Below are 27,976 nucleotides of genomic sequence, written 5' to 3'. Positions count from 1 at the left end.
TCAGACATTGAACAACAGTTTTCCAAAAACTATCAAAAACAAACTGTCTTAAAAAAAATAATGTCAGTACCTTTGAAAATGACTTAAATGTAGAAAAACGTTTTTTGGTTTTTTTTTGGCAGAGAAAGCACTTACAAGGGATCATTCCTCAAGATGGTGAAAGAAGAACTCAATGTTCCTCATCAAGTGTTTAATGCTGATTAAAAAAAAACGGCCACTCCATTCCATCAAGCCATCAACGACCATCACAAAGGTCAATAAAATGTTATTATGTAGTAGTTTAATTATAATACCATAGCATATTTATTATACATAAAATAAGGTATGTTTTGTGTAGTTTTAAGGCTTAGAATTCTTTTTTTTTTAAGTAGAAAATTATATTTTATGGTGACCTGGGAACGGATTATTTTCATTTAAATGGTTTCCTATGGGAAATTATTTTTTGGGATACACACTTTTCGCCTTACACACTCTGTCTGGGAACCAATTAAGTTTGGAAGCCAAGGTATCACTGTATATGGAAAAAGTTTGAAATCGCACCATTCATTTGGGTCGCGGCGCACCTTATACGCACCTGCGTATAAGTTGTTTGGGTGTGCCTTATACAACGGAAATTTTTTTCATAAAATGTTAGCAAATAATTTTTGTTCCAATTTTTTTGATCTGTACATTACTTAAGTAAATTCTTTCATTATTACCGCAACCTCCAAAGGCACGCATGCGCACTAATGTGCCGCAACGTGACAATCCAGCGTGTCAGTTACAGTGTCACTGTGTTGGAATGTGCTGATGATGTACGGGGTGGCGCCGTGGATTGGAGGGAGGGGGTGGGCATTGGGTGGGTGAGCTAGCGTGCCTTGTGAGTTTGGAGTGGTTTATTCAAGCTGGAACTTCTTTGCTGTCTGTTGGCTGGCTATTGGCTAGCTTGCTACCTAGCTATTAGCTATCTATCTATCTATCTATCTATCTATCTATCTATCTATCTATCTATCTATCTATCTATCTACATACCTACATACCTGTCTATTCCGTCCGTTTTTTTTTTTTAATCACCATTTTGACCTTAAGCAACCATTGCAAAGTCGCATATCTGACACTCCAAATTTACCTTTGACGTTGAAACGTTAGAAGAATGTGCTGATTTTGAAATGTGCTCTGCTTTCTGCAACATATTCACCACCCACGCTATTCAACGTGCACACGTATCTCCTTCTTTGCCCCCCCCCCTCTCTTCACCCCTAGTGTGGAATTCTGCTCTATTTTAAAATCTCCGAGATAAAAAAGAAAACTGCACATGAACTTTGACCTCCAATTTTTTTTCTAGGATTCACTTTCGCCGGAAGCCTCAAAGAGGGTGGGGGGGGGGGGTTGTAATGATCTGCGTGACTCCACCCACGATTAGAAATGAGCCTTTCTTTTCCAAGTTGTCACGCTATTGAGTCACACGCCACGCAACCTTTCACACAGTGCCAACTCGATTCACAGAGGCCCACAAGGATCGGGGAGGGGTAATACTTGGAATCCGGTACTGACTATTTGCTGTTTTTGGTTATTTTTAAATCACCACTTTGGGAGTTTGTTTAAACTTCAACCCCCCTCCACCCCAACCACCCTGATTTGAACGCTGGCGGCGCATGTGGCTACCGCTACTCACCCACAGAAAAACTGATCCTGTGACTGTAAAGTGACCTTGAGAGATTTGAAAGGCACTTATAAATGAAATGGATAATTATTATTACTAGCTTACTGGCTATCTATTAGCTATCTAGTTGGCTATCTATTGGCTATATGGCTTGCTAGCTAGCTAATTGAGTTCGGAAACATATTAGCTTTCTAGCTATCTATTAGCTATCTAGCATTGTATTAGCAAGCTGGCTAGCTTTCTATTTTTTTGAGTTACTTCCGAGTGAGTGAACTCTGGCGCGGGTGGCTGCCGCTACTCACCCACAGAAAAACTGATCCTGTGACTGTAAAGTGACCTTGAGAGTTTTCAAAGGCGCTTGTAAATTAAATTATTATTATTATTATTATTATTATTATTATTATTATTATTATTTCCCCAATTAAACTCAACGGTGTTGACTTAGCACAGCGCCAGCGTTCACTCAACCCGGAAGTAACTCAAATAGATAGAAAGCTAGCTAGACAGCTAGCCAGCTATTAGATAGCCAGCCAGGTAGTTAGCTAGCCAGCTCATGGATAAGCAGCTAGGTGCTTTATATAGCTCTTAAACAACAGCTAAAGCTGTAGCAAAACGCTAACATGGTCAAAAAGGCAAATGCTACCCCCTTGTGGAAGGGAAAAACATAGCCAGAGGCCATGGCCAGCGCTTTATCGGCACCCAAGCATGAAAAAAAAAGACAAATTCATATATTTCACATATTTTCAATTCCCGAATCAAATAATTGACCCTGTGAAGAAGAAATGTGCTCTGACCCCCCCCCCCCCCATGATTGTTTTTCATTCTTTGGCTTCAAAGTTGTTTTGTAATTTTGAAAGGATCACGTGACACCTCAAGGGCCAGATTGCGCAACCGCAGGCCCACGTGGTTTCTCGTGACCATGACTCATCGCTTTTGTCAGGGGATTGCCCGCCTTGCCCGCTGACATCACCTGCGTGTGACGCACTTGGTAAAAGCACCGAGGCGAGTGCAAGGTTAGAAGGAACCACAAGATGTTCCTTATACAAAGTCAAGATAATAATAATAATAATAATAATAATAATAATAATAATAATAATACATTTCATTTATAAACGCCTTTCAAAACTCGCAAGGTCACTTTACAGTCACAAGATTTGACTTTGTTGTTGTTTTTTTTTAGCTAAAAACGCCTGTCTATACATGGTCGTTTTTTTCGCCTAAAAACGCCTTACTATAAATGTTTTTTTTTTCAGCTAAAAACGCCTTACTATACATGGTCGTTTTTTTTGGCTAAAACGCCTTACCATACACGGTCTTTTTTTTTTCAGCTAAAAACGCCTTACTGGGTCAGATTTTTTGGAGGGTCAAAAACGCCTTACCATCCATGGTTGTTTTTTTTTTTTGTTTTTTTTTTCGGCAAAAAAACGCCTTACTTTTACATGGTTGTTTTTTGGGCTAAAAACGCCTTACGATACATGGTTGTTGTTTTTTTCAGTTAAAAACACCTTACTATACATGGTCGTTCTTTTTCGGCTAAATATGACTTACTATACATGGTCATTTTTTTCGGCAAAAAACGCCTTACCCCCCCGCGACCCTAATGAGGAATAAGCGGTACAGAAAATGAGATGAGATGAGAAAAAACGCCTTACCATACATGGCCATTTTTTTCCGCAAAATAAAACGCCTGACTATACACGGTGTTTTTTTCAGCTAAAAATGCCTTACCATACATGGCCATTTTTTTCCGCAAAAAACGCCTGACTATACACGGTCTTTTTTTTTCAGCTAAAAACGCCTTACTGGGTCAGATTTTTTGGAGGGTCAAAAACGCCTTACTATCCATGGTTGTTGTTTTTTTTTCGGTAAAAAAAACGCCTTACTTTTACATGGTTGTTTTTTGGGCTAAAAAGGCCTTACGATACATGGTTGTTGTTTTTTTTAGTTAAAAACACCTTACTATACATGGTCGTTCTTTTTCGGCTAAATATGACTTACTATACATGGTCATTTTTTTCGGCAAAAAACGCCTTAACCCCCGCGACCCTAATGAGGAATAAGCGGTACGGAAAATGAGATGAGATGAGAAAAAACGCCTTACCATACATGGCCATTTTTTTCCGCAAAATAAAACGCCTGACTATACACGGTGGTTTTTTCAGCTAAAAATGCCTTACTATGCATGGTCATTTTTTCAGCAAAAAAACGCCTGACCCTACATTTTTTCGGCAAAAAACGGCTGACTATACATGGTCGACTTTTCAGCTAAAAATGCCGTACTATACATTGTTGTTTTTTACGCTAAAAACGCCTTACTATACATAGGATCCAAGAATGGCAGCCTCGGTCACACTCTCCCTAGTATTGTTCCTGGTTTTGTCATTTTCATTTGTTTTTCGCGACCCTACGTGACTCAGTTACACGAGGAAAGAGTTACTGAGCATTGGGGAATCCACTCTTGGACTATTTTCACCGACACACCAAAATCTACAAGGTTTTTCGGGGCTGCTCGCGAGCGGCGTAGCAACTCTGTACGGATCTTTGAGACGCCGGCGTCGGAGGGGGAAGCGAGCCGGCGTGCTCGTCATGCTACGGCAGCGTGGATTTCGAACGCCGCTCCCATCGAGCCACCTCGCTAATCTACACTCACTACCAAACAAGATGGACGAACTTCTTCTTCTCACAAAAACCAATAAAACATTTGCACCCGGATTCCGTCTCCTCGGAGCCGACCGTGACACGGAGCAATCTGGGAAATCCAAAGGTGGTGGAATATGCTTCTACATCAACGAAGAATGGTGCACCGATATCACGATGTTCGACGGACATTGCAGCCCTGGCTTGGAATCGCTGTCTCTCAACTGCAAGCCATTCTACTCGCCACGTGAGTTCGCTTCTTTTATTCTCGTCGCCGTGTACATCGCGCCACAAGCTAATGCTAACGCGCGTATACAAACGCGAGCGGACCATGTAAACCACCTGTGTCAAAGTCAAGGCCCGCGGGCCAACTCCGGTCCGCCACATCATTTTTTTTCGGCCCGCGAAAGCAAATCAAACTTGTTAAATTCCATGATGATTGCTAAAATCTGAGCCAAAATTTCATATTTTTGGATGTCAACCACAATAAAAGTCATTATTCTTGACTTTAGATTTGAAAACGAGTTATTCATTAATTTGCTGTGTGCTCTATATGTAATATTTGAAGGGATTTAAACATTCTAATGGGTTCTCCGAATTCATAGCGGCCCTCGAGAGGAAACCATAACTAGAATGTGGCCCGCGGCAAAAAAAAAGACTTTGACACCCCTGATGACCAACTCGAACTAAAATATCCAGAGTCACCCCTGATCATTTTGGGCGATTTTAATCAAGCGCGTCTAAACCGTGAACTTGCCAAATATTGACTGTTACACCAGAGAAGGGAACATTCTAGATCACTGTTACACAGCACTCTAAGGCGCATACCGGTCTGTTGCGCATGCAGCATTGGGTCTTTCTGACCACTATTTAATCCACTTAATTCCCACATACAGACAGAAACTCAAATGTGTAAAACCGGTAGTCAAGACAGTTAAAAAAAATGGACAGATGAAGCAAAGTTAGCGCTGCAAGAATGCTCAGACTGCACTGATTGGAGCGTCTTTGAAAGGGAATCACAGTTTCCCAGGCACATTACATGAGGACTGTAATTAAAGAAATAAACTGCTGTAAAATAAAGTTTTATTTACCCTTTTGATGGTCGTTGATGGCTTATGGAAGGAGAGTCACGTTCCATAAGGACTTTTGGTAAGTTAACCGCTGGTGTGGCTTCTCTTCTTTTTCTTTGGAGACTCGTCATTTTTGCTGATTAAAAACCTCTTAATTGACACGCGTTGCTTTCTGACTTGTAAGGTCTTACGAAGCTGAGGCATCACGTTATCGTTCATCATGTTGATGATTGTCATAGCCTGTTCTGGATGGAACTTTTCGGTAAAAGCCTGCACATCATTCCATTTTTCAATTACAGTAAAGTCTCGTTATATCGATATCGGATATATCGATAGTCTCGGTTATATCGATACTATTTCTATGCACGCACGGAGAAAATTACATGCAAACAGGGTCGGATATATCGATAGTCCCGGTTATATCGATATTTTTTCGGACTCGCTTGAATATCGATATAACGAGACTTTACTGTATCTCCTTCTTCTCAGCGACGGTGATTTTATTTTGTGTCTTCTTGGGCTGAACACAAGCCTGTTGTGGGTTTTTTTTTCGGTCCCATCATAGTAAAATTATCAGCAAAAAGCTCCAAGTAGGCGATCGACGTGTGCAGTCAATGAGAGGCGGTGTGCAAAGTAGCGCTTATAATGTTTAATTTTCATAAATTTGACGTTCTTAAGACGAAAAGTGTGTAAGATAAGGTGTTTGTAAGTTGAGGTCTCACTGTACATGGTTGTTTTTTTTTTTTTGGCTAAAAACGCCTTACTTACGATACATGATCGTGCAAAGTGAACGCTTGCGACGAATCAAGAGAGAATCGTGGAAAAAGGAGAGAGAGCGCTAGTGTTTGGATGAATGAGCACGCTGGTGCTGAGCCACGCAGAAGCCTCGCAGAGAGAGTCGCGAGGATTATTGTTCTCCGAAATGGCATCCGAGGCCACAACGGCCAACGTGACCCCCGTGATCCGCACGTGACGCCCCCCGCCCACTTTTATTTTTTTTTACAACCTGCATGCTAAAGGTCGCAATGCTCATTTTTCCACAAATGGGAGTGGAAAACACACTTGTGGCTCAGAACATTTTTTTTTATTATTAATGACATCAATACGTGCTTGTCCAGTCAGATTCTGACAAATAATAATAATAATAATAAAGAAAAATAACATAAATAGACTTAAATAAAATGGAAAATAATTTAAAATATTAACGCAACAATTGTACTTGGCATTGGAATTATTAAATACAAATATTTAAGAGCCTTTCCCTTTTTTTTTTTAAATTATAACTCGTAACATCAATATGAACAGTTGAATGAAATATGAAATCAAATAGCAAACGTTCCATCCAGTGCTTGAAGTGCTTTGCTTGAACTTTGAACCCAAAACGGCTTCGACTCGGGAGTTCCACCTGGCGCTCCCCTCTGCCCCCTCCCCCTTTTTTTTTTTCGTCACACGGGCAACAGCAGCCGTGGCGGCGCCGGATGATGTCATCCTTCCGCCTCTTTTTGACGTCATCCGTGACGACAAGGAAGTCCGCTTGCGATGACGGACAACCAAAAATACTCCAAAATAAAAGTGGAAAATCCCCGTTCCACTTTTTGAAATTCATCCCAACGACAGAACAGTGGGGGGTCCGGTTCCTCTTTTTTTTTGTCTTTTTTTTTGGGGGGGGGGGGGGTTTGTTTTCGATCCAACCCGGAACTCCATGCAAAACTGGTAAGACATCCATCCCAACTGCAGTGCAGATTTTTGGAAGGTCCTTTTCAAGTGTTTTGACGTCTTTTTTTTGTTGTCATCGCTCGGGCAGGTTGATGATGGGCACCCATTGATCCATGCAGCGGCTTTCCTTGCAGAAAAGGTTGACTTTGCTCAACGCCGGGTCCTTCCATGAGGACGATTCGGGACTCTGGGGGAGAAAAGGAGATGTTGAGTCATATACTTCCAACTTCTACTAGTCCAGAATTCTTTAGCCCGGATCATCACCAGAACTTCATCCTTTTACCACATCATCCCCAGTCCCTCCAAGAGCTCCACTGGCTCCCGGTCAAATATAGAAACAACTTTAAAATTTTTCTTTCTACATTTAAAGCCGCCCCACCCATACCTATCTGACCTTCAAATTTCTATTCCCTCAAATCCTCTTCCCCCCTCCACCTCTGTGTGCCCACTGCCCGTCTGAGCACGATGGGGGACAGAGCTTTCAGCCACTCTGCCCCCAGACTCTGGAACTCACTTCCTCCCAACATTCGTAACATGGATTCTCTTCCCACCTTCAAGTATTTTTATTTTTATTTTATTTTGTTATGCTTAGAATATCTTGTTTTCTATCCTTTCACTCCCACCCCAACCCCATCCCTCTTCAATTGCTGCTGTGGACTGCAAATTTCCCCATTGCGGGACGAATAAAGGTATTCTGATTCTGATTCTGATTCTGAAGTACCATCTCAAAGGCCACCTCTTTAAAATGCCATTTTCTGTGTAGCTCTTGTTTCTATTTATAATTGTATTTTATTTATTGTATTCTATTTAGACTTGTATTTTATTTATTATTTTATCTATGCTTGTCTGTGACTGTAAAGTGTCCTTGAGAGCTTTGAAAGGCGCATGAAATAAAATGTATTCTTCTTCTTCGAATTCTTCTTCTTCTAATTCTCCTTCTTCTAATTCTTCTTCTAATTGTTCTTCTAATTCTTCTTCTAATTCTTCTAATTCATCTTCTAATTGTTCTTCTAATTCTTCTTCTACTTCTTATTCTTCTAATTCTTCTTCTTCTTCTTCTAATTCTTCTTCTAATTGTTCTTCTAATTCTTCTTCTTCTAATTGTTCTTCTAATTCTTCTTCTTCTAATTCTTCTTCTAATTCTTCGAATTCTTCTTCTTATTATTCTTCTAATTCTTCTTCTAATTCTTCTTCTAATTCTTCTTCTAATTCTTCTTCTTCTAATTCTTCTAATTCATCTTCTAATTCTTCTTCTAATTGTTCTTCTAATTCTTCTTCTACTTATTCTTCTAATTCTTCTAATTCTTCTTCTTCTAATTCTTCTTCTACTTCTTATTCTTCTAATTCATCTTCTAATTCTTCTTCTAATTGTTCTTCTAATTCTTCTTCTACTTCTTCTAATTCTTCTTCTAATTCTTCTTCTACTTCTTATTCTTATTCTTCTTCGTCTTCTTCTAATTCTTCTCATTCTTCTTATTCTTATTCTAATTGTTCTTCTAATTCTTCTTCTACTTCTTCTTCTAATTCTTCTTCTAATTGTTCTTCTAATTCTTCTTCTACTTCTTATTCTTCTAATTCTTATTCTTCTTCTAATTCGTCTTCTAATAATTCTAATTCTTCTCATTCTTCTTCTAATTATTATTATTATTATTATTATTATTATTATTATTATTATTATAATAGACGCCCGCACCTCAATGGACAGACAAGTGGCTTGTGTGTGGATGTGGGCGAACATGAGGTAGTCCCCCCACTTCCTTTCCACCGACATTCCTTGCAAGTCACAGGCGGGAGGAGTCATGTGGATGTTTACCCAAAAAAAAAAAAAAAATGCACACGGGACTTAGTTTCAGTCACGTGAAGTTAGAATTTCTCGTTCAATGGCAGGAAAAAAAAGTGTGTTGGCAAACGTCAACGCAGGGCGTGTTTTTTTACCGCGGAGGTTGCAAAAATGATCCTGCACTTAAAGGACAACCGACGCCTCCGGACAAGTTGCGTCCATAGTTTGTTACATTACTTCAAATGACTTCTACTGAGCGTATTTTACAAAGATTCTACGGCATATGGCTATATTTTACATTTTAAGACGAGCGCTGAATATTCAGGAAGTCTTGTTTTTGAGTCGATGACGTCACGGAGGGAACGCCCCTGACCGGGAAAGCGACACACAATGCATTTTGGGTACTTTGTTTGCTCTGAAAAGTTCGTGTTGATGGCGAAATTAGAAGGAAAACACATAAATAACGCGATGGTGAATTGTTGTGTGTTGCACCAAGACTACTATTTGATACTAGTTGCTACATCATTTCTTTTGGGCCGGAGAAAGCAAATCAAATTTGTGAAATTCTGCTAAAAAATGCATGCCAAAGTCCCAACCCAAATTTCAAATTGTCGCATGTATATTTAGAAATATGAAAAAATGCACACACAAAAAAAAGAGAGAAATCTACGCTTTTAATAATAATAATAATAATACATTTTATTTCAAGCGCCTTTCAAAACACCCAAGGACACTTCACAATAAAAACAATAGAACACAGCACATAACAATAAAACCATAAGTAAAATGATAAATAATAAAATAGAGAGAATTAGACATTGAAAGCAATTTTAAACAAATGGGTTTTGAGATGAGCCTTGAAAATAGGGAGGGAGTCAATATTACGGATGTTGGGTGGGAGTGAATTCCAGAGTTTGGGAGCAGAGCGGCTGAAAGCTCTGCATCCCATCGTGGTGAGACGGGCAGAGGGCACATAGAGGTGAAGGGAGGATGAGGATCTGAGGGACCGAGAGGGAACAGAGATTTGAAGCAGGTCAGAAAGATAGGGAGGAGCAAGGTTATGGATGGCTTTGAAAGTAAACAGAAGTATTTTGAATTCGATACGATGTTTAACCGGTAGCCAGTGGAGTTGCTGGAGTACAGGGGTGATGTGGTGAAAGGAGGGTGTTTTGGTGATGATCCGGGCTGAAGAATTTTGGACGAGTTGGAGTTTATGGATAAATTTCTGATTGACACCGAAGAGGAGTGCGTTGCAATAATCGATGCGGGAGGTGACAAGACTGTGGATAAGGATAGCAGCGGAGTGAGGGGTGAGCGAGGGACGGAGACGGTTAATATTACGGAGGTGGAAATAAGCAGACCGAGTAATGTTATTAATATGGGAGTGAAAGGAAAGTGAGCTATCGAGGATGACACCCAGACTCTTGACCTGAGGGGAGGGGGACACGGTAGAACTGTCAATGGTGAGGGAGAAACTGTTAGTTTTGTGGAGGGTGGATTTGGTACCGACAAGAAGAAGTTCAGTTTTTTCACTGTTGAGCTTGAGAAAGTTATGGGAAAGCCAGGATTTAATTTCTGAGAGGCAACATGAGAGGGATGAAGGTGGAAGAGAAGCGTCGGGTTTGCTGGAGAGGTAGAGTTGGGTGTCATCCGCGAAGCAGTGAAAGTGAATGCCAAACTTACGGAAAATATTGCCAAGAGGAAGTAGGTAGATAATAAAGAGAAGTGGCCCCAGGACAGACCCTTGAGGCACACCAGAGGACACCGGAGAGGACCGTGAGGTGAACGAGTTGATTTGGATGAATTGTGCGCGGATGGATGAATTAAAACCAACGAAGAACAGTTGGAAATATGTGCACTAATTACTAATTACGACGACAATTTGTGTCGTGCATTTTCACAGCCGCGCTTTGTTCAGCGAGAGTCTACGGCCAAATGGATGCATGGTTTGAGGAGCCCGCCATGAGAACAAAGAAGCGTCAGCACAGAGCGCCGGATACGTATGTGGATCGGTCGCGGCTTGGAATTGAAGCGGATTTACGTAGGACAGGAGATGTGAGACAATCTCTTTTGATCAATGGATGCTACAGCTTCTTGTTTGCTTTCAACATTTAGCTTGTAGTTAAATGTAGCACCATGATGTCCCTGATCCACTGATGAAAGGGATGCTTTGATTCTCTCCTCTTTCATCTACAACTGCTTCATGTAACAAAAAGGGTGCAGAATAGGGTTTAAGATTGAATGATTGTAACATTATTTCGTTGTTTTGTTGTAAAGATGGCGCCGTTTTGTTGCAGCAGCGCCTATATTTTGTTTTTCTACTTCTTTCTTTCCTTTCCTCATACTTTCAGCACTTTGCTGCTCTGATATTTTTGCGCTCCAACGGTCATTGGAGTGGATGATCCCGAGCTAATATTCCTATTCGGTTGGAGGAAAAGGAATGTTGTAGAGCCTCCTCAAGGCCAAATAAGGACGTGCTGTTTGTTGGAAGAGATGCATCCATAATTTGTCATTAATTTTTTTTTTTTTTAATGGCTTGGTGCTTTTTATACCCCCCCCCCAAAAAAATCCATCTGGCTAAGCACTCTGGGACCTACAAACATGGACGAATGGAAGCTTGGTAGCAGTAACAGCGGAGTTAATGAATACAAAGGAGATAATTATTCAAAGTCCTACATTTTCAATTACTGTACTTTCCTGTGTATAAGGCGCACCGGAGTATAAGGTGCACCCCTAATGAATGATGCATTTATAAACTTTTTTCCATATATAAGGCGCATCAAACTATTAGGTGCACTTTCAAGGAATGATCAAACGTTTTCAAAAAATACTGTTTTTTGAAGAGTATAAGGCGCACCCCCCAATAAATGGTGCATTTTCAAACTTTGTCCATATATAAGGCGCACCAGACTACAAGGCACACCTTCAATGAATGATAAAAATGTTTCAAAAAATACTGTATTTTCCAGTCTATAAGGCGCACCCCCAATGAATGGTGCATTTGCAAACGTTGTCCATATATAAGGCGCATCGAACTATACGGCACACCTTCAATGAATGAGAAAAATGTTTCAAAAATTACTGTATTTTCCACTTAATAAGGCGCACCTCAATGAATGGTGCATTTTCAAATGGTTTCCATATATAAGACGCACCGGACTATAAGGCACACCTTCAATGAATGATAAAAATGTTTCCAAAAATACTGTATTTTCCAGTCTATAAGGCGCACCCCCACTGAATGGTGCATTTTCAAACTTTGTCCATCTATAAGGCGCACCGAACTATAAAGCACACCTTCAATGAATGAGAAAAAAAATTCTAAAATTACTGTATTTTCCACTTAGTAAGGCGCACCCCACTGAATGGTGCATTTTCAAATTGTTTCCATAAATAAGGCGCACCGGACTATAAGGCACACCTTCAATGAATGATAAAAATGTTTCCAAAAATACTGTATTTTCCAGTCTATAAGGCGCACCTCAATGAATGGTGCATTTGCAAACTTTGTCCATATATAAGGCGCACCGAACTATAAGGCACACCTTCAATGAACAAAAACAAGTTCTCTAAAAATCTCTATTTTCCAGAGTATAAGGCGCACCCCAATAAAAAGTGTATTTTAAAACTGTTCCCATTTATAAGACGCACTAGACTATAAGGCGCACCTTCAATGAATGAAAAAAAAATTCAAATATAATATATAAAAGTTTTGCAAATATAAGGTACACCACATTATTAGGCGCTACAGTAAAGGCTGGGGTTACGCACTACTTCTTCTACGGTGGGCAAATGGAGTCGGTGGCTACTGACAAGTAGTTGCAAGACCTGTTGCGACTCAAAATGACTTCACATATAAGGCGCAGGGTCATTTTTTTGAGGAAAATCAAGGCTTTTGGGTGCACCTTCTACACCGGAAAATACGGTACTTGCAGTGGGCATTCTCTTTTGACACCTGAGACAAAACTCGAACAGAAATGCCATGGATTTAATACCCTGAGACAGAATAACACGGATGAATAGTGGAAATGCACCATCGAGAAAAATGGACGCCAGTGCAGGAAACAGACGTCGCACCACAGGGCGTTACTTACAGTGACAAGCACACAGTGCAGGTCCACGGGCTCGCCCCCACTTTGCTTTCCTCCTCCTCCTCCTCCACCACCTCCTCCACTTCCAGCCGCCGCCGCCAGAATCTGAGCTAGGCGCCGGGTGTTGTTCACTCTCAGGATGTTGATGTCATTCTCGCAGCAGAAAGCCTGGATGAGCGTGAAGTGGATCTGCAGGGCCACGTCTTTCACATCTTCGTCATCGGCCGCTAAAATGCACAAGACGACATTGTCGGGGTCGCTGGGGAGGAAAAAGATCACAATTGAACATTGTTGGCAACAAAGGAGAGTGTAGTTTTAAAAAAAATAGTTTGAAAATTAAAGAAAAAAAAACGATATGCATGGTGTGAAGGGAATGTGTACTTACACATTGAGGGACTTTGCTGCTTCATAGACGCCCACAGTTATGCAGCCCTGCGGTAAGGCTCTGGTCAGGATGTCTTCTAACGCTTTCGCCACTGAATCCATTCTGCAGCGTTGGAGTGGGGGGGGAGAAAAATCAACTCAAGCCCCAAAAGGCATATGAAAGTTGCACTTTACGACCGATGCTAAGTGGGTTCTTTAAATTAAAAAAAAATCCTCTTTTAATGTCTTTGAACGTCTTTTGGCTCACGACTGCAAACGCAAGAGGCAGATGTGAACACTTTTTTTTTCTTCCTCCAACGTGCATTCGTTGTATAGCCGGTTTTCTGACTTTCAAGCCGTCGTTTGAGGTAATAAAGTACAGCGGGGGTTTTACGGATCACTTTGATATCGTTTTTTTTTTTTACCCGTCTGAAGCTTCATTTACATATTCGACGCGTCTACGCACGCAAAAGATCCGTGCAGCACCCGCCAGTCAGTCAAATCCAATCAAACGCGTCAAGGAAAACAGTTGCAAAAAAAAGTTACCTTTCTTGAGAGTTCTCTCCACTTATTTCCTCAAATGTCATATTGTACATCCAATCGTAAATCCAATTTCAAGGGAACTTCTGGTTGCTTCTTTTTTTTTCCCTCTATAACGCGGTTGTCGAGTGCAGTTTGCTTCGAGTGCCAATGAGGCGTCCCATCTAGTAACTTCACATAAGAGCATCCGAGGACAATGGCAGGCATTGGGGTGAACATTTGCATAGCTTGACATGATTGGCTCTATGCTAATTTGTCGGACGACGCTCCAGTGAGATCGTTCGAAAGGAGGTTCCCGCTCTCAAAAAGGACTCCTGGTTCAACTGCGGTGGTGGAGAAAAGAATTTGCTGCTCGAAAAAACAACGGCGATGTGGAGTAACAAAGTGCAAATATTGTATTTGTTTATGTCGCTCTTCTTCGTGGCTTCTATCTTCGGTGGCTCTTCTTCGTGGCTTATATCTTATGTCGCTCTACTTCGCGGCTACAATCTTCGTGTGAGGTGCTCGCATTTATTTTTCGAATGACTTTTTTTTATTAACTTTTTTGCATTCCAGTGGAAAAAAGATTAACACCCCCTGCCCACTCATCAAAAAGGGGAAACACGCTGATTAAAAAAAAGAGAGTACGCGTTTTCCCACGACCCCCCCTGAAAAAAAAAATATGGAGTCGTATGTTTGCCGGTTTGCTGCCACTAGTGGCCCCTGGTGGAACAGCAGGTGACCACCGTTGTGTCCGTTTAACCAACAGGCGCCTTTTAAACGTTTCACCCGCAAAAAAAATGGTCATTTTCCGTTAAACAACACGTCCACTCGACACGTTATACAGTGAAATTGCTTATTAGTCCACCTACCAGACGTTTCATTTTGCTTTAAAGGACAACCGACACCATTTTTTTTCTTTTCTAACTGACATCAGAAAAACGTTTTATAGCATCGAAAATACCCAAAACACACAGGTTGATATTTTTAGTCAAATGCAAAACACCAATAAAAATGAGTTGAAATGTCCCAAAACTACTTTTAAATAACCTCGGAGAGTGGTTTCAGAAGTCCCGCCCCCTTCTTCGTGATGTCACGCCAGGACGTTCTGACGAATGCGGAAGTACACGCCGAAACATGTCAGGTATTTGAACACCTACAATACACTGTCTGTAAGAAAAGAATGTGCTTTAAATTACTTCAAAATGACCTCCGAGATGCTAAGTTTCAGAAGGTCCCGCCGCCTTGTTCGTGACGTCACACCAGGACGTCTTGCCTTGCTCTCGAATCAAAACAATGGCTTCAGATTCGGAGAAGATGCTTTCTTGTTACTCATCCAGTTATGAATATGATTCAAATAGTTCTGAAGAGGAAAGCATAAATGTTTGATATCGATTAAAGAAGTCCTTCCGTGTCATTTTGAGGCGTCTGGACTCCAATGTAGCGCCCAGAAAATGCACAAAATGGCGCCCAAGCTCCGTTGGAAATGAGCTGATTTGTCTGCTGGGAATTTGTATCAACTAGTATCAAATAGTAGTCTTGGTGCAACACACAACGATTCACCATCGCGTTATTTATGTGTGTTCCTTGTAATTTCGCCATCAACACGGCTCAACACGAAGTTTTCAAACCAAACAAAGTACCCAAAATGCATTGTGTGACGCTTTCTCGGTCACGGGCGTTCCAGACGTGACGTCACGCCAGGCATCGTCATCAACTCGAAAACTAAGACTTCCTGAATATTCAACGCGATTCTTAAAACATAAAATATAGCTATATGCCGTGGAATCTTTGTAAAATACGCTCAGCCGAAGTCATTTGAAGTGATTTGGGACCTTCTAAAACTCGCCATCTCCGAGGTCATTTTGAAGTAGTTTTGGGACACTTTAACTCATTTTTATTGGTGTTTTGCATTTGACTAAAAATATCCGCCTGCGTGTTTTGGGTATTTTAGATGATAAAACGTTTTTTTTTAATGTCAGTTAGGAAGCAAAAAAAATGGTGTCGGTTGTCCTTTAAGTGAAATATGAATGAGAGTGCAATACATTGACAAGCGACCAGTCCAGGGTGTATGATTCATTCTTGTCCCTTATGGCAGCTTGGAAACCACCAGCTTCTTGCCTTCAATGATTCTCAGTCCAATTTGAACAATACAGAGTACAAGAAAAGTGTATTTTTTTCAGTTATCAGCAGCGAATGAATTTTGTTGTTTGTCTGGTTGCAAAGTTAGCAGTGTTCATAAATGAATGTCTTTGAGAGCAAGTACTTTGGACACCTATCCAGCACAAACGAATGTCACCATGTGAATATAACTTCCATATAACTTTTAAACGCAGCCACGACTTGTACGGTTAAAAAAATCAGTTTGACTCACTTGCTTGAGTGAACGACACCGACGAGGAGGTTATGAGCAGACAGCTTACTGCCAACGAAGTGAGTCGTTGTTTAGACTCCCACGAGGATCCCAACTTCCAGTCGGTGGCAACTGCATAGCAACGGGACGCTGGCAGCGGAAAAGAAGCTATCCGATTGGGCCGTTTCTGGTGACGTTAAAACCACCCGGAAGCGCGCGTTTGATCGAAAAGACTGGCGCGAGACCGACGGTCACATGACCCAACGTCCTTTGATCCTTTCATCTATCAAATCAGATAACTGCCATTTTTTACTCGTTTTTTTAAAGAACCTATAAATGTAAACTTTTATATTACATATGCGTTTCCTATGGCATTTTCTGCTTCATAACAACACTTCAAAGCGAATAGATTCCCAAAAGTCATAAATAATCATGAGTGTGACACAAATCTTGTTACGCTGTGTATATTTTGTAGATTAATATTGTACCTCGAAGAATTTCCATATTCTCCGAAACATACGTGGTTTTTATTTGGATATTTTGCTGCCCTCTTGTGGTACATTAAAATACACCTATTCACTCATCCAGCCATATTCTAATGTACTTATCCTCAGAAAGGTGGTGGGTGTTCTGGAATCGATATTTCGGGCGTTTGTTTGGAACATGGGAGAAAACCAAAACACCCAGAGAAAACCCACCGAGGCATAGTGAAAACAAACTCAACACAGGAAGGCCGGAGCGGGAACTGAACCCTGCACCTCTGTTCTGTGAGGCCTACAGAATATAAAATTCATACACAACACACAAAGCCTAATTATTTAGGGGGCTGCTACATGCAATTAAAAATAAATGACATGGGAGTAAAAACACAATAAAAAACCCAGAATTACAAGGATGGATGCGCTAACCACGAAATGACAGTACTGTACTGCGAACCTCTTAACAGACATTCATTCATTTTTTTGAACCGCACAATATAATGAGTAAACAACATGGCTAACATGATTCTTCTTATGCGCTAAGTGCAACCGGACTCAATTCCTGGTATTGTACTCAAATGTTGAAATATGTTGTGTATTCACTAGTGAAACAATTACCAAGGTTATTACTCAAGACGTACCCAAAAGTATACCTAAAGAAGGCAAACAAGTGAAGGGGGGAGGGCTATTGTTTGTTTGTTTGTTTCTACTTAAAGCAGTAAACGGAAATGAAGCTAATTTAGCTAGCTTTTGATAGACACAACTCTGGCATTTGATCTAGTTCAGGCTTTGGCCACAATTTTATCAAATAAAAATGTGTGAAAAACACAAAATTATTTCAGAGGTGACAGAAAGTGACTAGAAAATGCTCCAGTTGAAGATATTTAATAATATAATATTTACAGCAACTGCTTTTTATTTGCTACAGTTTTTATTATTGAGTAGTGATCAACTTTCAAGCATATTTCAAACTTTCCAGACATGAATTGGACAGGGGGGGTTTCAGGGGGCGGGTAAGAAAAGTGAACAGTCTGCACTGAGTAACAGAGGTTATATCACTTTTTTTTCTATAGGTTCAACATACTACGAGGGACGTCAAGTTTAGCAAAGCATCACTGCCGTTTTACCATCCGTGACAGGACGACGAAGTCTTCAGAGAGAATTACAAGCGGATACGAGCAACACAGCACAGGTACACAATTACATTAATTCACTACTAATAACTCGAGTTGAACCAAGGGCTGTAATAGATAGTCAAAGTGGATTTAATCGTTGACATACTGATTGAAGCGTTTGTTATTTTGATTGTAAACCCGTGAAATATTAAACATAGTGATGGCCGCATCATATTTATAGGACAACCGACACCTCCGGACAAGTTGTGTCCATCATTTGTAAAATCACTTCAAATGACTTCTACTGAGCGTATTTTACAAAGATTCCACGGCATATAGATATATTTTACATTTTAAGACTCGTGCTGAATATTCAGGAAGTCTTGTTTTCGAGTTGGTGACGATTCCTGATGTCACGTCACTGAAGGAACGCCCCTGACCGAGAAAGCGACACACAATGCATTTTGGGTACTTTGTTTGGTGTGAAAACTTCGTCTTGATCCATGTTGATGGCGAAATTAGAAGGAAAACACGTAAATAACGTGATGGTGAATCGTGTGTTGCACCAAAATTCGGGAATGGCACTCCACGTCATAGTTTCAAATCCCGAATAAATTCAGGAATGGCAGTGAATGAGTTAAGATGTAGGCAACAATGGCAACGGGTGAAGGACCTTTGGAACATACTATAGATACGGGTGAAGCACTTAAGGGTGATTTAAGTGACTAATGGGACGTTTGTTCGACATTTACCGCCCTCCAGAAAACTAAAGTAGGACAACAGAGCTCACTCTTTCATCATCTGCTAGCTATCTATTAGCTAGATAGCTGGTTAGCTTGCTGTATTGTATTTCTCAGAACACTTCCGGGTAGAGTGAACGAATGCCTGCCACTGCTTACCCGCACAAAAAAATCCTGTGACTGTAACGTGTCCTTGAGAGTTTTGAAAGGCACTTAGAAATTAAAGGTATTATTATTATTATTATCTATTAGCTATATATTAGCTAGCTAGTTGGCAATTTAGTAGCAATCTAGCTGGCTATCCAGCTAGCTAGCAGGCTAATTGCTGGCTATCTATAGGCTATCTGGATGGCTATCTATTAGCTATATCTACCAGGCTGGCTGGTGATCTATTAGCTCTCTATTAGCTAGCTGGCTATCCATTAGCTATCTAGCTAGCTGGCTGGCCATCTGTTGGCTATCTATCCGGCTAGCTGGCTGTTACCTATCTAGCTGGTTGGCTGGCTATGTGTTGGCTATCTATTAGCTAGCGAGCTAGTTTTTTATTTATTTGAGTTATTCCGGCTTGAGTGATCGCTGGACGCACATGGCTACCGCTGCTCACCCACAGAAAAACTGATCCAGTGACTGTAAAGTGACCTTGAGAACTTCGAAAGGCACTTAGCAATGAAATGTATTATTATGATTATTATTATCTAGGTCCTTATACTCAATTTACTTTTTCTTTCTTCTTCGTGGCCATTCCATTCTCAAAAGCAGGTCCAAATGGAGCCAAGCAATAGTCCAGAAGTCAATCCACTGAAAAGTGACCAGGATCTAAATGAACTTTTGTTGATCAAGAGAGGAAAATGGGCAAACAAGAGAGAGTTCATTCTAGCAGTGGTTGGAGAAATTATCGGTCTGGGGAACGTCTGGAGATTTCCTTATCTCTGCTTCAAGAACGGAGGCGGTAAGAAGATCCGAAATACCCGAATACAGTCATACCTCGGTTTACGAACCCCTTGGCATACGAACTTTTTGGTTTACGAACGTTACATTTATGAAAAATTTACCTTGGCATACGAACTTTACCTTGGCATACGAACTTTTTTCGTACACGGAGCTGCCTCAATGAGTGATGTGTCGTTCGCGAACGAGCCAGTTCTTCTAACAACAAAATGGCAGCTGACTATTTTTGTCCTTTATTCCCCGCCCCTGGTCTTCGGTTAAAGCCACGTGAAGAACGCATCAGTGAGGGGGGTGGTTTAAACATTAAAGGGACAGGCAGACGACAGTGAGAGAGTTTCAACTTTGATAGTTCAAAGGCAGAGTGTAGACTGAAAGGTTAAAATATCCCATCAATCAGGCTCCACAAACAACCCGCACAAGCCATCTGTATTTGATGCAAAATTTCCTCAAGATGGTGAAAGAAGACGTTCCTCATCAAGTGTTTAATGCTGATGAAACCGGCCACTCCACTCCATTCCATCAAGCCATCAACAACCATTACAAAGGTAAATAAAACGACTTTATTATACAGTACAGTTTATTTCTTTAATTATAATACCATAGCACATTTATTATACATAAAATAAGGTTTATTGTGTGTAGTTTTAAGGCTTAGAAAATTAGAAAGTAGAAAATTATGTTTTATGGAGACCTGGGAACATATTATTCTCATTTTGATGGTTTCCTCTGGGAAATTAATTTTTGAGATACACACTTTTCGCCTTACACGCTCTGTCTGGGAACCAATTAAGTTCGTAAGCCAAGGTATCACTGTATTGTAATCCGAGTCACACTGCATTTGTCATCCAATTGTCTCCTGCTAGGAGCCTTCCTGGTCCCATACGCCGTGTTCCTGGTGACTTGCGGTGTCCCCGTCTTCTTCATCGAAGTGTCTTTGGGACAGTTAACCGGTCAAGGTGGAATTACGTGCTGGAGGAAAATTTGCCCTTTACTAGAAGGTCAATTTGTGCTCGTGTCATACATTAAACAGAGGCAGACGTCAGACGGATTCTGTTTCACATTTGGATTGTTTTCATGTTTACAGGTATCGGCTATGGCAGTTTAATGGTCATGCTGCTCACGGTGATGTATTACGTTGTCATCCTGGCATGGGGTTTCTTCTACCTCTTTTCGTCCTTTCATTCTGAACTCCCCTGGGCCAGCTGCAACAATACTTGGAACACAGGTACATTCTATTTACGGACCCTCGGACAAAGTGACGTAGGATAGCAAGCAAAATGAATTTGCACGTACCCAGAGTCGTCATTCCTGAGAGTCTGTAAAAGAAGAAATGAATACAGTGATACCTTGGCTTACGAACTTAATTGGTTCCCAGACAGAGTGTGTAAGGCAAAAAGTGTGTATCCCAAAAAATAATTTCCCATAGGAAACCATTAAAATGAGAATAATCCGTTCCCAGGTCCCCATAAAACATAATTTTCTACTTTCTAATTTTCTAAGCCATAAAACTACACAAACTATACCTCATTTTATGTATAATAAATGTGCTATGGTATTATTATTAAAGAAATAAACTGTACTGTATAATAAAGTCATTTTATTTACCTTTGAGATGGTCGTTGATGGCTTGATGCAACGGAGTGGCCGGTTTCCTCAGCATTAAACACTTGATGAGGAACGTACCCTTCTTCTTCTTTTACCATCTTGAGGACTGATCCCTTGTAGGTTCTTTCTCTGCGATAATTTTACCTTGTTCCTCATCAATTGTGTTCTGTTTAACTGGGTTGATAGCTTTTTGCATGAGAGTTTTGAAAGGCGCTTATAAATGAAATGTATTATTATTATTATTAAGTGTACAGATGGCTTGTGCGGGTTATTTGTGGAGCCTGATGGATGGGATATTTTAACCTTGCAGTCTACACTCTGCTTTTGAACTCAAAGTTGAAACGAGTCCAAATTTCACAGTTTCCTATCCATTTTCTCACTCTCTCTCTCTGTCGTCTGCCTGTCTCTTTAATGTTTAACCGCCCTCCACCTCACTGCTGCATTCTTGACCAATCACATGCCTTTAACCGAAGACTGCGGGCGGGGAATAGAGGATAAAAACAGTCAGCTGCCATTTTCTTGTTGTGTCGAACGACACATCACTCATTATGGCAGCTCCGTGTGTATCCCGAAAAATAGTTTATATGCCAAGGTAAAATTTACATAACTTTAACGTTCGTAAACCGAAAAGTTCGTAAGTCAAGGGGTTCGTAAACCGAGGTATCACTGTACTTAGTCTGTTAAAAAAAATACACAAAATGTTAAAACGACTAATTCCACCATTTTCCTTTTAAGGGGACTGCGTGGATTATCGAAACAGCCTTTCCAAAAATAACACCTCCGCGAATGCAACGTCTTCTGTCGAAGAATTCTGGCAGTATGTATTCTTTGACTGTTTACATCAGCGGTCCCCAATCTTTTTTGACTCGCCGACCGATTTAATATCATTTCGCTATATTTTATTTTATTGTAGCGGTCATTAAAGGACAACCGACATCTCCGGACAAGTTGTGTCCATAATTTGTAAAATGCCTTCAAATGACTTCTACTGAGCGTATTTTACAAAGATTCCACCGCATATAGCTATATTTTACGTTTTAAGACTCGTGCTGAATATTCCGGAAGTCTTGTTTTTGAGTTGGTGACATGTCCGTACGTGATATCACTGAAGGAACGCCCCTGACCGAAAAAAAGGACACATTGTAGCAGTCCTTCCATCATGTCAATGCTCGTTTGGTCTGAAAACCTCGTGTTGCACCAGAAAGAGCCATAAGAGGGCATCCAAGCTCCATGTAAGTTATTTATCAGCCGGTGGAAACGGGCTGATGACGTTTCCCCCCAATGTTGCCTCAAAATGGCACGGAATAAATTATTTAATCGATTGCAAACATGTATACTTTCCTCTTCAGAACTATTTGAATCATATTCATAACTGGAGGAGTAACAAGAAAGCATATTCTCTGAATCTGAAGCCATTGTTTTGATTCTCCAACAATGCAAGACGTCTTGGCGTGACGTCACAAACTGGGGGCGGGACTTTCTGAAAATGCCCAATTCGAGATGCGAGATCCTCATGTTCATTTGAGCGATTACCTATCACGTGACCGGAATTCGTGTACTGACCTGCGTCAAGTGACATATTGTAGCCCGAGGTAACAGAGAATACAAATTTCAAAATAAAACATCTTTCAGCTTTCGAAGTCAATAAAACGAAAGTAAAGTAAATTATTTATTATTCCTGTGTCTGGTGTCGTTCGGCAGCCTGGGGGTTTGGGGACTGCTAGTCTACAATCCCGTTCGGTGAGAACGGTTGATGCCTTATTTACTCGGAGAGATATCAAATGTCTTATTTAGGAGAAGAGTCCTGAATTTGTCTGGAGGGATTGAAGAAATGGGAAGTATTCGCTGGGACCTGGCCGGTTGTCTTGTGCTCAGTTGGATTTTGTGTTACTTCTGCGTCTGGAAGGGTGTTAAGTCTTCAGGAAAGGTGATCAGTTCAACGCCATTGAAAATAGAATGTTGAAAAAAGTAAACGCATGATGCCGATGGTGATCTCCTTGCAGGTTGTCTACTTGACGGCCACGTTTCCCTACTTGATGATGATTGCTTTGCTGATCCGTGGATTGACCTTGCCTGGGGCCATGGATGGAATTCGATTTTACATCTCTCCCGATCCCACACGCCTGTCTGAGCCTCAAGTAAAACACTTTTTTTTTACGTGGTTGTGTCACTGTTAAAAACGTAGCAATAAAAAAAAAATCACATTTTAATTTACCGTATTTTCTGCACTATAAGGCGCTTCGGATTATAAAGAGCAAGTTCAATGAATGGCCTATTTCCAAAATGTTTTTAAATACCTTTACGAACCACTTGGTTTTCGGTTTACGAACGTTAAATTTATGAACATTTGACCTTGGCATACGAACTTTACCTTGGCATACGAACTTTTTTCGTACACGGAGCTGCCTCAATGAGTGATGTTGTTCACGAACGAGCCCGTTCTTCTAACAACAAAATGGCAGCCAACTGTTTTTGTCCTCTATTCCCCGCCCCCAGTCTTGGGTTAAAGCCACGTGATTGGTCAAGAACGCAGCAGTGAGAGGGTGGAGTTTCAACATTAAAGAGCGTCAGACGACAGTGAGAGAGTTTCAACTTTGATAATTCAAAGGCAAAGTGTAGACTGCAAGGTTAAAATATCCCATCAATCAGGCTCCACAAACAACCCACAAAAGCCATCTTTACAGATGACAAAAAAGTTATCAACCCAGTTAAACAGATGAGGAACTAGATACAATTATGACAGATAAAGCACCTACAAGGGATCATTCCTCAAGATGGTGAAAGAAGGTTACGTTCCTCATCAAGTGTTTAATGCTGAGGAAACCGGCCACTCCATTGCATCAAGCCATCAACGACCATCTCAAAGGTAAATAAAACGACTTTATTATACAGTACAGTTTATTTCTTTAATTACAATACCATAGCACATTTATTATACATAAAATGAGGTATATCTTGTGTAGTTTTAAGGCTTAGAAAATTAGAAAGTAGACAATTTTATGGGGACCTGAGAACGGATTATTCTCATTTTAATGGTTTCCTATGATAAATAATTTTTTGGGATACACACTTTTCGCTTTACACACTGTCTGGGAACCAATTAAGTTTGTAAGCCAAGGTATCACTGTAGTATGGAAAATACGGTACCGTATATGTTTTTTTAAGGTGTAACTTTTTCTTGGTAACCGTGGCAAAATTGTCAAAACACAGGTGTGGATGGATGCAGCCAGCCAGATATTATACTCCTACGCTGTCTGCACAGGCTGTTTGGCATCTTTGGGAAGTTACAACAAATACAATAACAACTGCTACAAGTAAAGTCAAAATAAACAAAAGCGGATTCTGGAGATTGTTACCCACTGTGTTCCATATATGTGCCTTTTTCTTGCATTGCAGAGACACATTTCTCCTATGCCTCTTAAACAGTTCAACCAGCCTTGTTGCTGGATTTGCCATTTTTTCAGTACTTGGTTTTATGTCACATGAGCTGGGGATCAACATCTCGGAAGTCGCTGAATCAGGTATTGTAGTAGGACCTTTTCGGACTTCCTCAGGGCTGTCGACTGATGTCGCTTCTCATCACCTATCTCAATGACATGTATTGATCTCTTATTACGGGTCACTTGCAGGTCCGGGTTTGGCATTCATTGCTTACCCTCGGGCGGTGGCCATGATGCCTTTCCCACAACTTTGGGCTGCCTTTTTTTTCATCATGATCATCTTCCTGGGACTGGACAGTCAGGTAAAAACAGTTTTACGACAGTATTGTCCATTAGGTACACATGCACAATCAAAGGCAAAACAAACAAAATACAGTGATACCTTGACTTAGGAACTTAATTGGTTCCCAGACAAAGTGCGTAAGGCGAAAAGTGTGTATCCCAAAAATTAATTTCCCATAGGAAACCATTAAAACGAGAATAATCCGTTCCCAGGTCCCCATAAAACATAATTTTCTACTTTTCTAAGCCTTAAAACTACACAAAATATACCTTATTTTATGTATAATAAATGTGCTATTGTATTATAATTAAAGAAATAAACTGTACTGTATAATAAAGTTGTTTTATTTGCCTCTGTGATGGTTGTTGATGGCTTGATGGAATGGAGTGGCCGGTTTCATCAGCATTAAACACTTGATGAGGAACGTAGCCTTCTTCTTTCACCATCTTGAGGAATGATCCCTTGTAGGTGCTTTCTCTGCGATAATTTTACCTTGTTCCTCATCAATTGTGCTCTGTTTAGCTGGGTTGATAGCTTTTTTTGCATCAAGTGTACAGATGGCTTGTGCGGGTTATTTGTGGGTCCTATTTATAGGATATTTTAACCTTGTAGTCTAAATGATGTTTGTTGAACACTTTAGACTACTTTATGGTCTATTCCATATAGACATAATACAAAAATAGAATAAAACAATAAACAATCACGGGTTCAAAACTATGACTTTTACAGTATTCCACAATTTAAAAAAACAATTTTGTGTAGTTTGTATATCTTGAAGGATTGGTGACATCTATATCAGATTTGTACCCGTCCATCTTTTTCACCGGACACCGACGTAAAATACTGCTACTGGTTCTGTGCAGTATTTGCTTATGCGTTGGCCTATGTATGGTCACTGAGGTTAGTGTGTTCCAATATCTACCCTCTCATTTCTGTGTTTGCGTTTTATCGTACATGTCGTTGATACACGTGGGGTGAAATTTTTCAATTTGGATGATGACTTACTGACAGTTTTCTTGATGGCCTTTAGGGAGGACTTTATGTGTTTCAGCTTTTCGACTATTATGCCTGCAGCGGGATCCCCTTGATCGCCATTGCTCTTCTGGAATCACTTTGCATCGGATGGATATATGGTAAACTTTGAAGACACACAAACAAACAAAGAAAGAAAGTTATATGACAGCTTTCCATCTCTCCAACGTCATCTGATAACATTTTATCTTTCCCCAAGGCGCTGATAATTATTACAATCAAATCCAGGATATGATTGGCTATCGGCCTTCGCTTTATATGAAATACTGTTGGAAATATGTTACTCCTTTTATGTCCACTGTAAGTAAATCCAATTCGTTCAGTCCTCTGACCATCATAACAATTGATGTTTGTAATATTTTCACCACATACACATCATAAAATCATTTTTTTCTAGATTTTAATAGTATTTTTTTTTTTGCTCTGGCTGAGAGTAAAAATGTTGCACATGTATTCTTTATCCTCTACAAAGAAGCAGTCATACTACTGCAGATCAACGTGAAGCATATAATAATAATAATAATAATAATAATAATAATAATAATAATAATAATAATAATAATAATAATAATAATAATAATAATAATACATTTCATTTCTAAGTGCCTTTCAAAACTCTCAAGGACACTTTACAGTCACAGGATATTTTTTCTGCGGGTGAGCAGAAATAAATACATATATAAAAACATATATAAATACATAAATAAATACAGAAATAAATACATATATAAATACATAGAGAAATACATAAATAAATGCATATATAAATACATAGAGAAATACATAAATAAATACATATAGAAATACATAAATAAATACATAAATAAATACATAAATATATATAAACAAACAAATAAACACATAAAGAAACACTTAAATACATACATAAATACATGTATAAATAAATAAAATACATATAAATTAAATAAATACATATATAAATACAGAAATATATATATAAACAAACAAATAAATACATAAACAAACTTAAATAAATACATATCTAAATACATAAATAAAAACATAAATAAATACAGAAATAAATACAGAAATATATATAAACAAACAAATAAATACATAAACAAACTTAAATAAATACATATATAAACACATATATAAAAACCTATATAAATACATAAATAAATACATATATAAATACATATAGAAATACATAAATAAATACATATATAAATACATAAATATATATAAACAAACAAATAAACACATAAACAAACACATAAATAAATACATACGAAAACACACTAAAAACAACTGGAGGAAAATACACAGTAATCCTTGTTTTTGTTGTTGGTTATTAATAATAGTAGTAATAACTACAACAATAATAGTTACATAATAATAATAATAATAATAATAATAATAATAATAATAATAATAATAGTTACATAATTACATATAATAATTACAATAATAACAACAACAATAATCATCATACTCATTATCATAATCCTAGTCATAATCATAAAGTGATCTGTATGGTTTTTGTTAGGGCTATGACATACTGTAGTGATTATGAAATCATGAACTCCGTCTTTTCTTCTTTCCATAGGGTGTTTTAATTTTCTTTCTCGTCCAATTCACCCCTCTGAAATACAACAACACGTACGAGTACCCTTGGTGGGGATACACTGTGGGACTATTACTTGCATTCACTTCAATTATTTCCATTCCTGCGTGGATTCTCTACAGCGTCGCAAAAACACCAGGATCGATCCTTCAGGTGTCGTACAAATCGCAGCTCACGAGTTTTATTTTTTTGAGAATGCAAAGAATAATAGTGCCTATCTCCATTATTGACTTTGACAGAGAATAGCTGTGTTGACGATGCCATCTGACAAGGCACTCCGCAAGTTAATGGAGTCTGAAAAATATGACTTTATCGAGTCAAAAGTATGCCTTGAAAAGAAGTGAAAGACCAACAAAGATACAGTACATGGAGCATAACAGGATGTACATAATATTCATGTCAACATTCTCAGATGAAATGATACATATTGTGAAATAAGCAAATATGTGAAAGCTAATTTAAAATGTGCTAACTTCTCAGAAAACAATGAAGTCAGTAGTTGGATTGAATTCAACATAATTTATGATTTTATCATGAATGATTATCTCCCTTATAGCAAAATGAATATGTTTCAT

General features: G+C 39.4%; 3 protein-coding genes across 3 annotated transcripts in view; 2 read left to right on the top strand and 1 right to left on the bottom strand.

Moving 5' to 3' along the window:
• Positions 1-2,494, top strand: part of LOC148891129 (guanine nucleotide-binding protein G(I)/G(S)/G(O) subunit gamma-12-like) — a 42,006-nt gene extending 39,512 nt beyond the window's left edge. The window contains exon 4 of the transcript XR_016116484.1: positions 2,480-2,494. The gene's annotated coding sequence lies outside the window, so the exon portion shown is untranslated. The remainder of the gene's footprint in view (positions 1-2,479) is intronic.
• On the top strand, positions 130-27,976 carry LOC148891127 (sodium- and chloride-dependent GABA transporter 2-like). Its single transcript, XM_089008750.1, has 16 exons — positions 130-253; positions 17,724-17,842; positions 19,262-19,454; positions 20,317-20,451; positions 20,538-20,678; positions 21,794-21,875; positions 22,853-22,985; positions 23,062-23,196; positions 24,269-24,372; positions 24,455-24,579; positions 24,688-24,800; positions 25,544-25,681; positions 25,812-25,914; positions 26,013-26,113; positions 27,384-27,554; positions 27,641-27,976. Exons 3-16 carry the CDS (start codon positions 19,271-19,273, stop codon positions 27,743-27,745), a joined length of 1,770 nt encoding a protein of 589 aa, XP_088864876.1. The 5' UTR covers positions 130-253; positions 17,724-17,842; positions 19,262-19,270; the 3' UTR covers positions 27,746-27,976.
• Positions 4,573-14,042, bottom strand: LOC148891128 (growth arrest and DNA damage-inducible protein GADD45 alpha-like). Its single transcript, XM_089008752.1, has 4 exons — positions 13,846-14,042; positions 13,322-13,423; positions 12,940-13,195; positions 4,573-7,252 (listed from the first exon to the last, which is right to left on the bottom strand). The coding sequence occupies exons 1-4, from the start codon at positions 13,893-13,895 to the stop codon at positions 7,139-7,141; spliced, it is 522 nt and encodes a 173-aa protein (XP_088864878.1). The 5' UTR covers positions 13,896-14,042; the 3' UTR covers positions 4,573-7,138.

This window comes from Hippocampus bargibanti, linkage group LG11, assembly GCF_051943395.1.
Source record: "Hippocampus bargibanti isolate YZ-2025 linkage group LG11, ASM5194339v1, whole genome shotgun sequence".
Taxonomy (NCBI): domain Eukaryota; kingdom Metazoa; phylum Chordata; class Actinopteri; order Syngnathiformes; family Syngnathidae; genus Hippocampus; species Hippocampus bargibanti.
The sequence above is the reverse complement of the archived record's forward strand: the minus strand, read 5'-3'. Positions and strand labels throughout refer to the sequence as shown.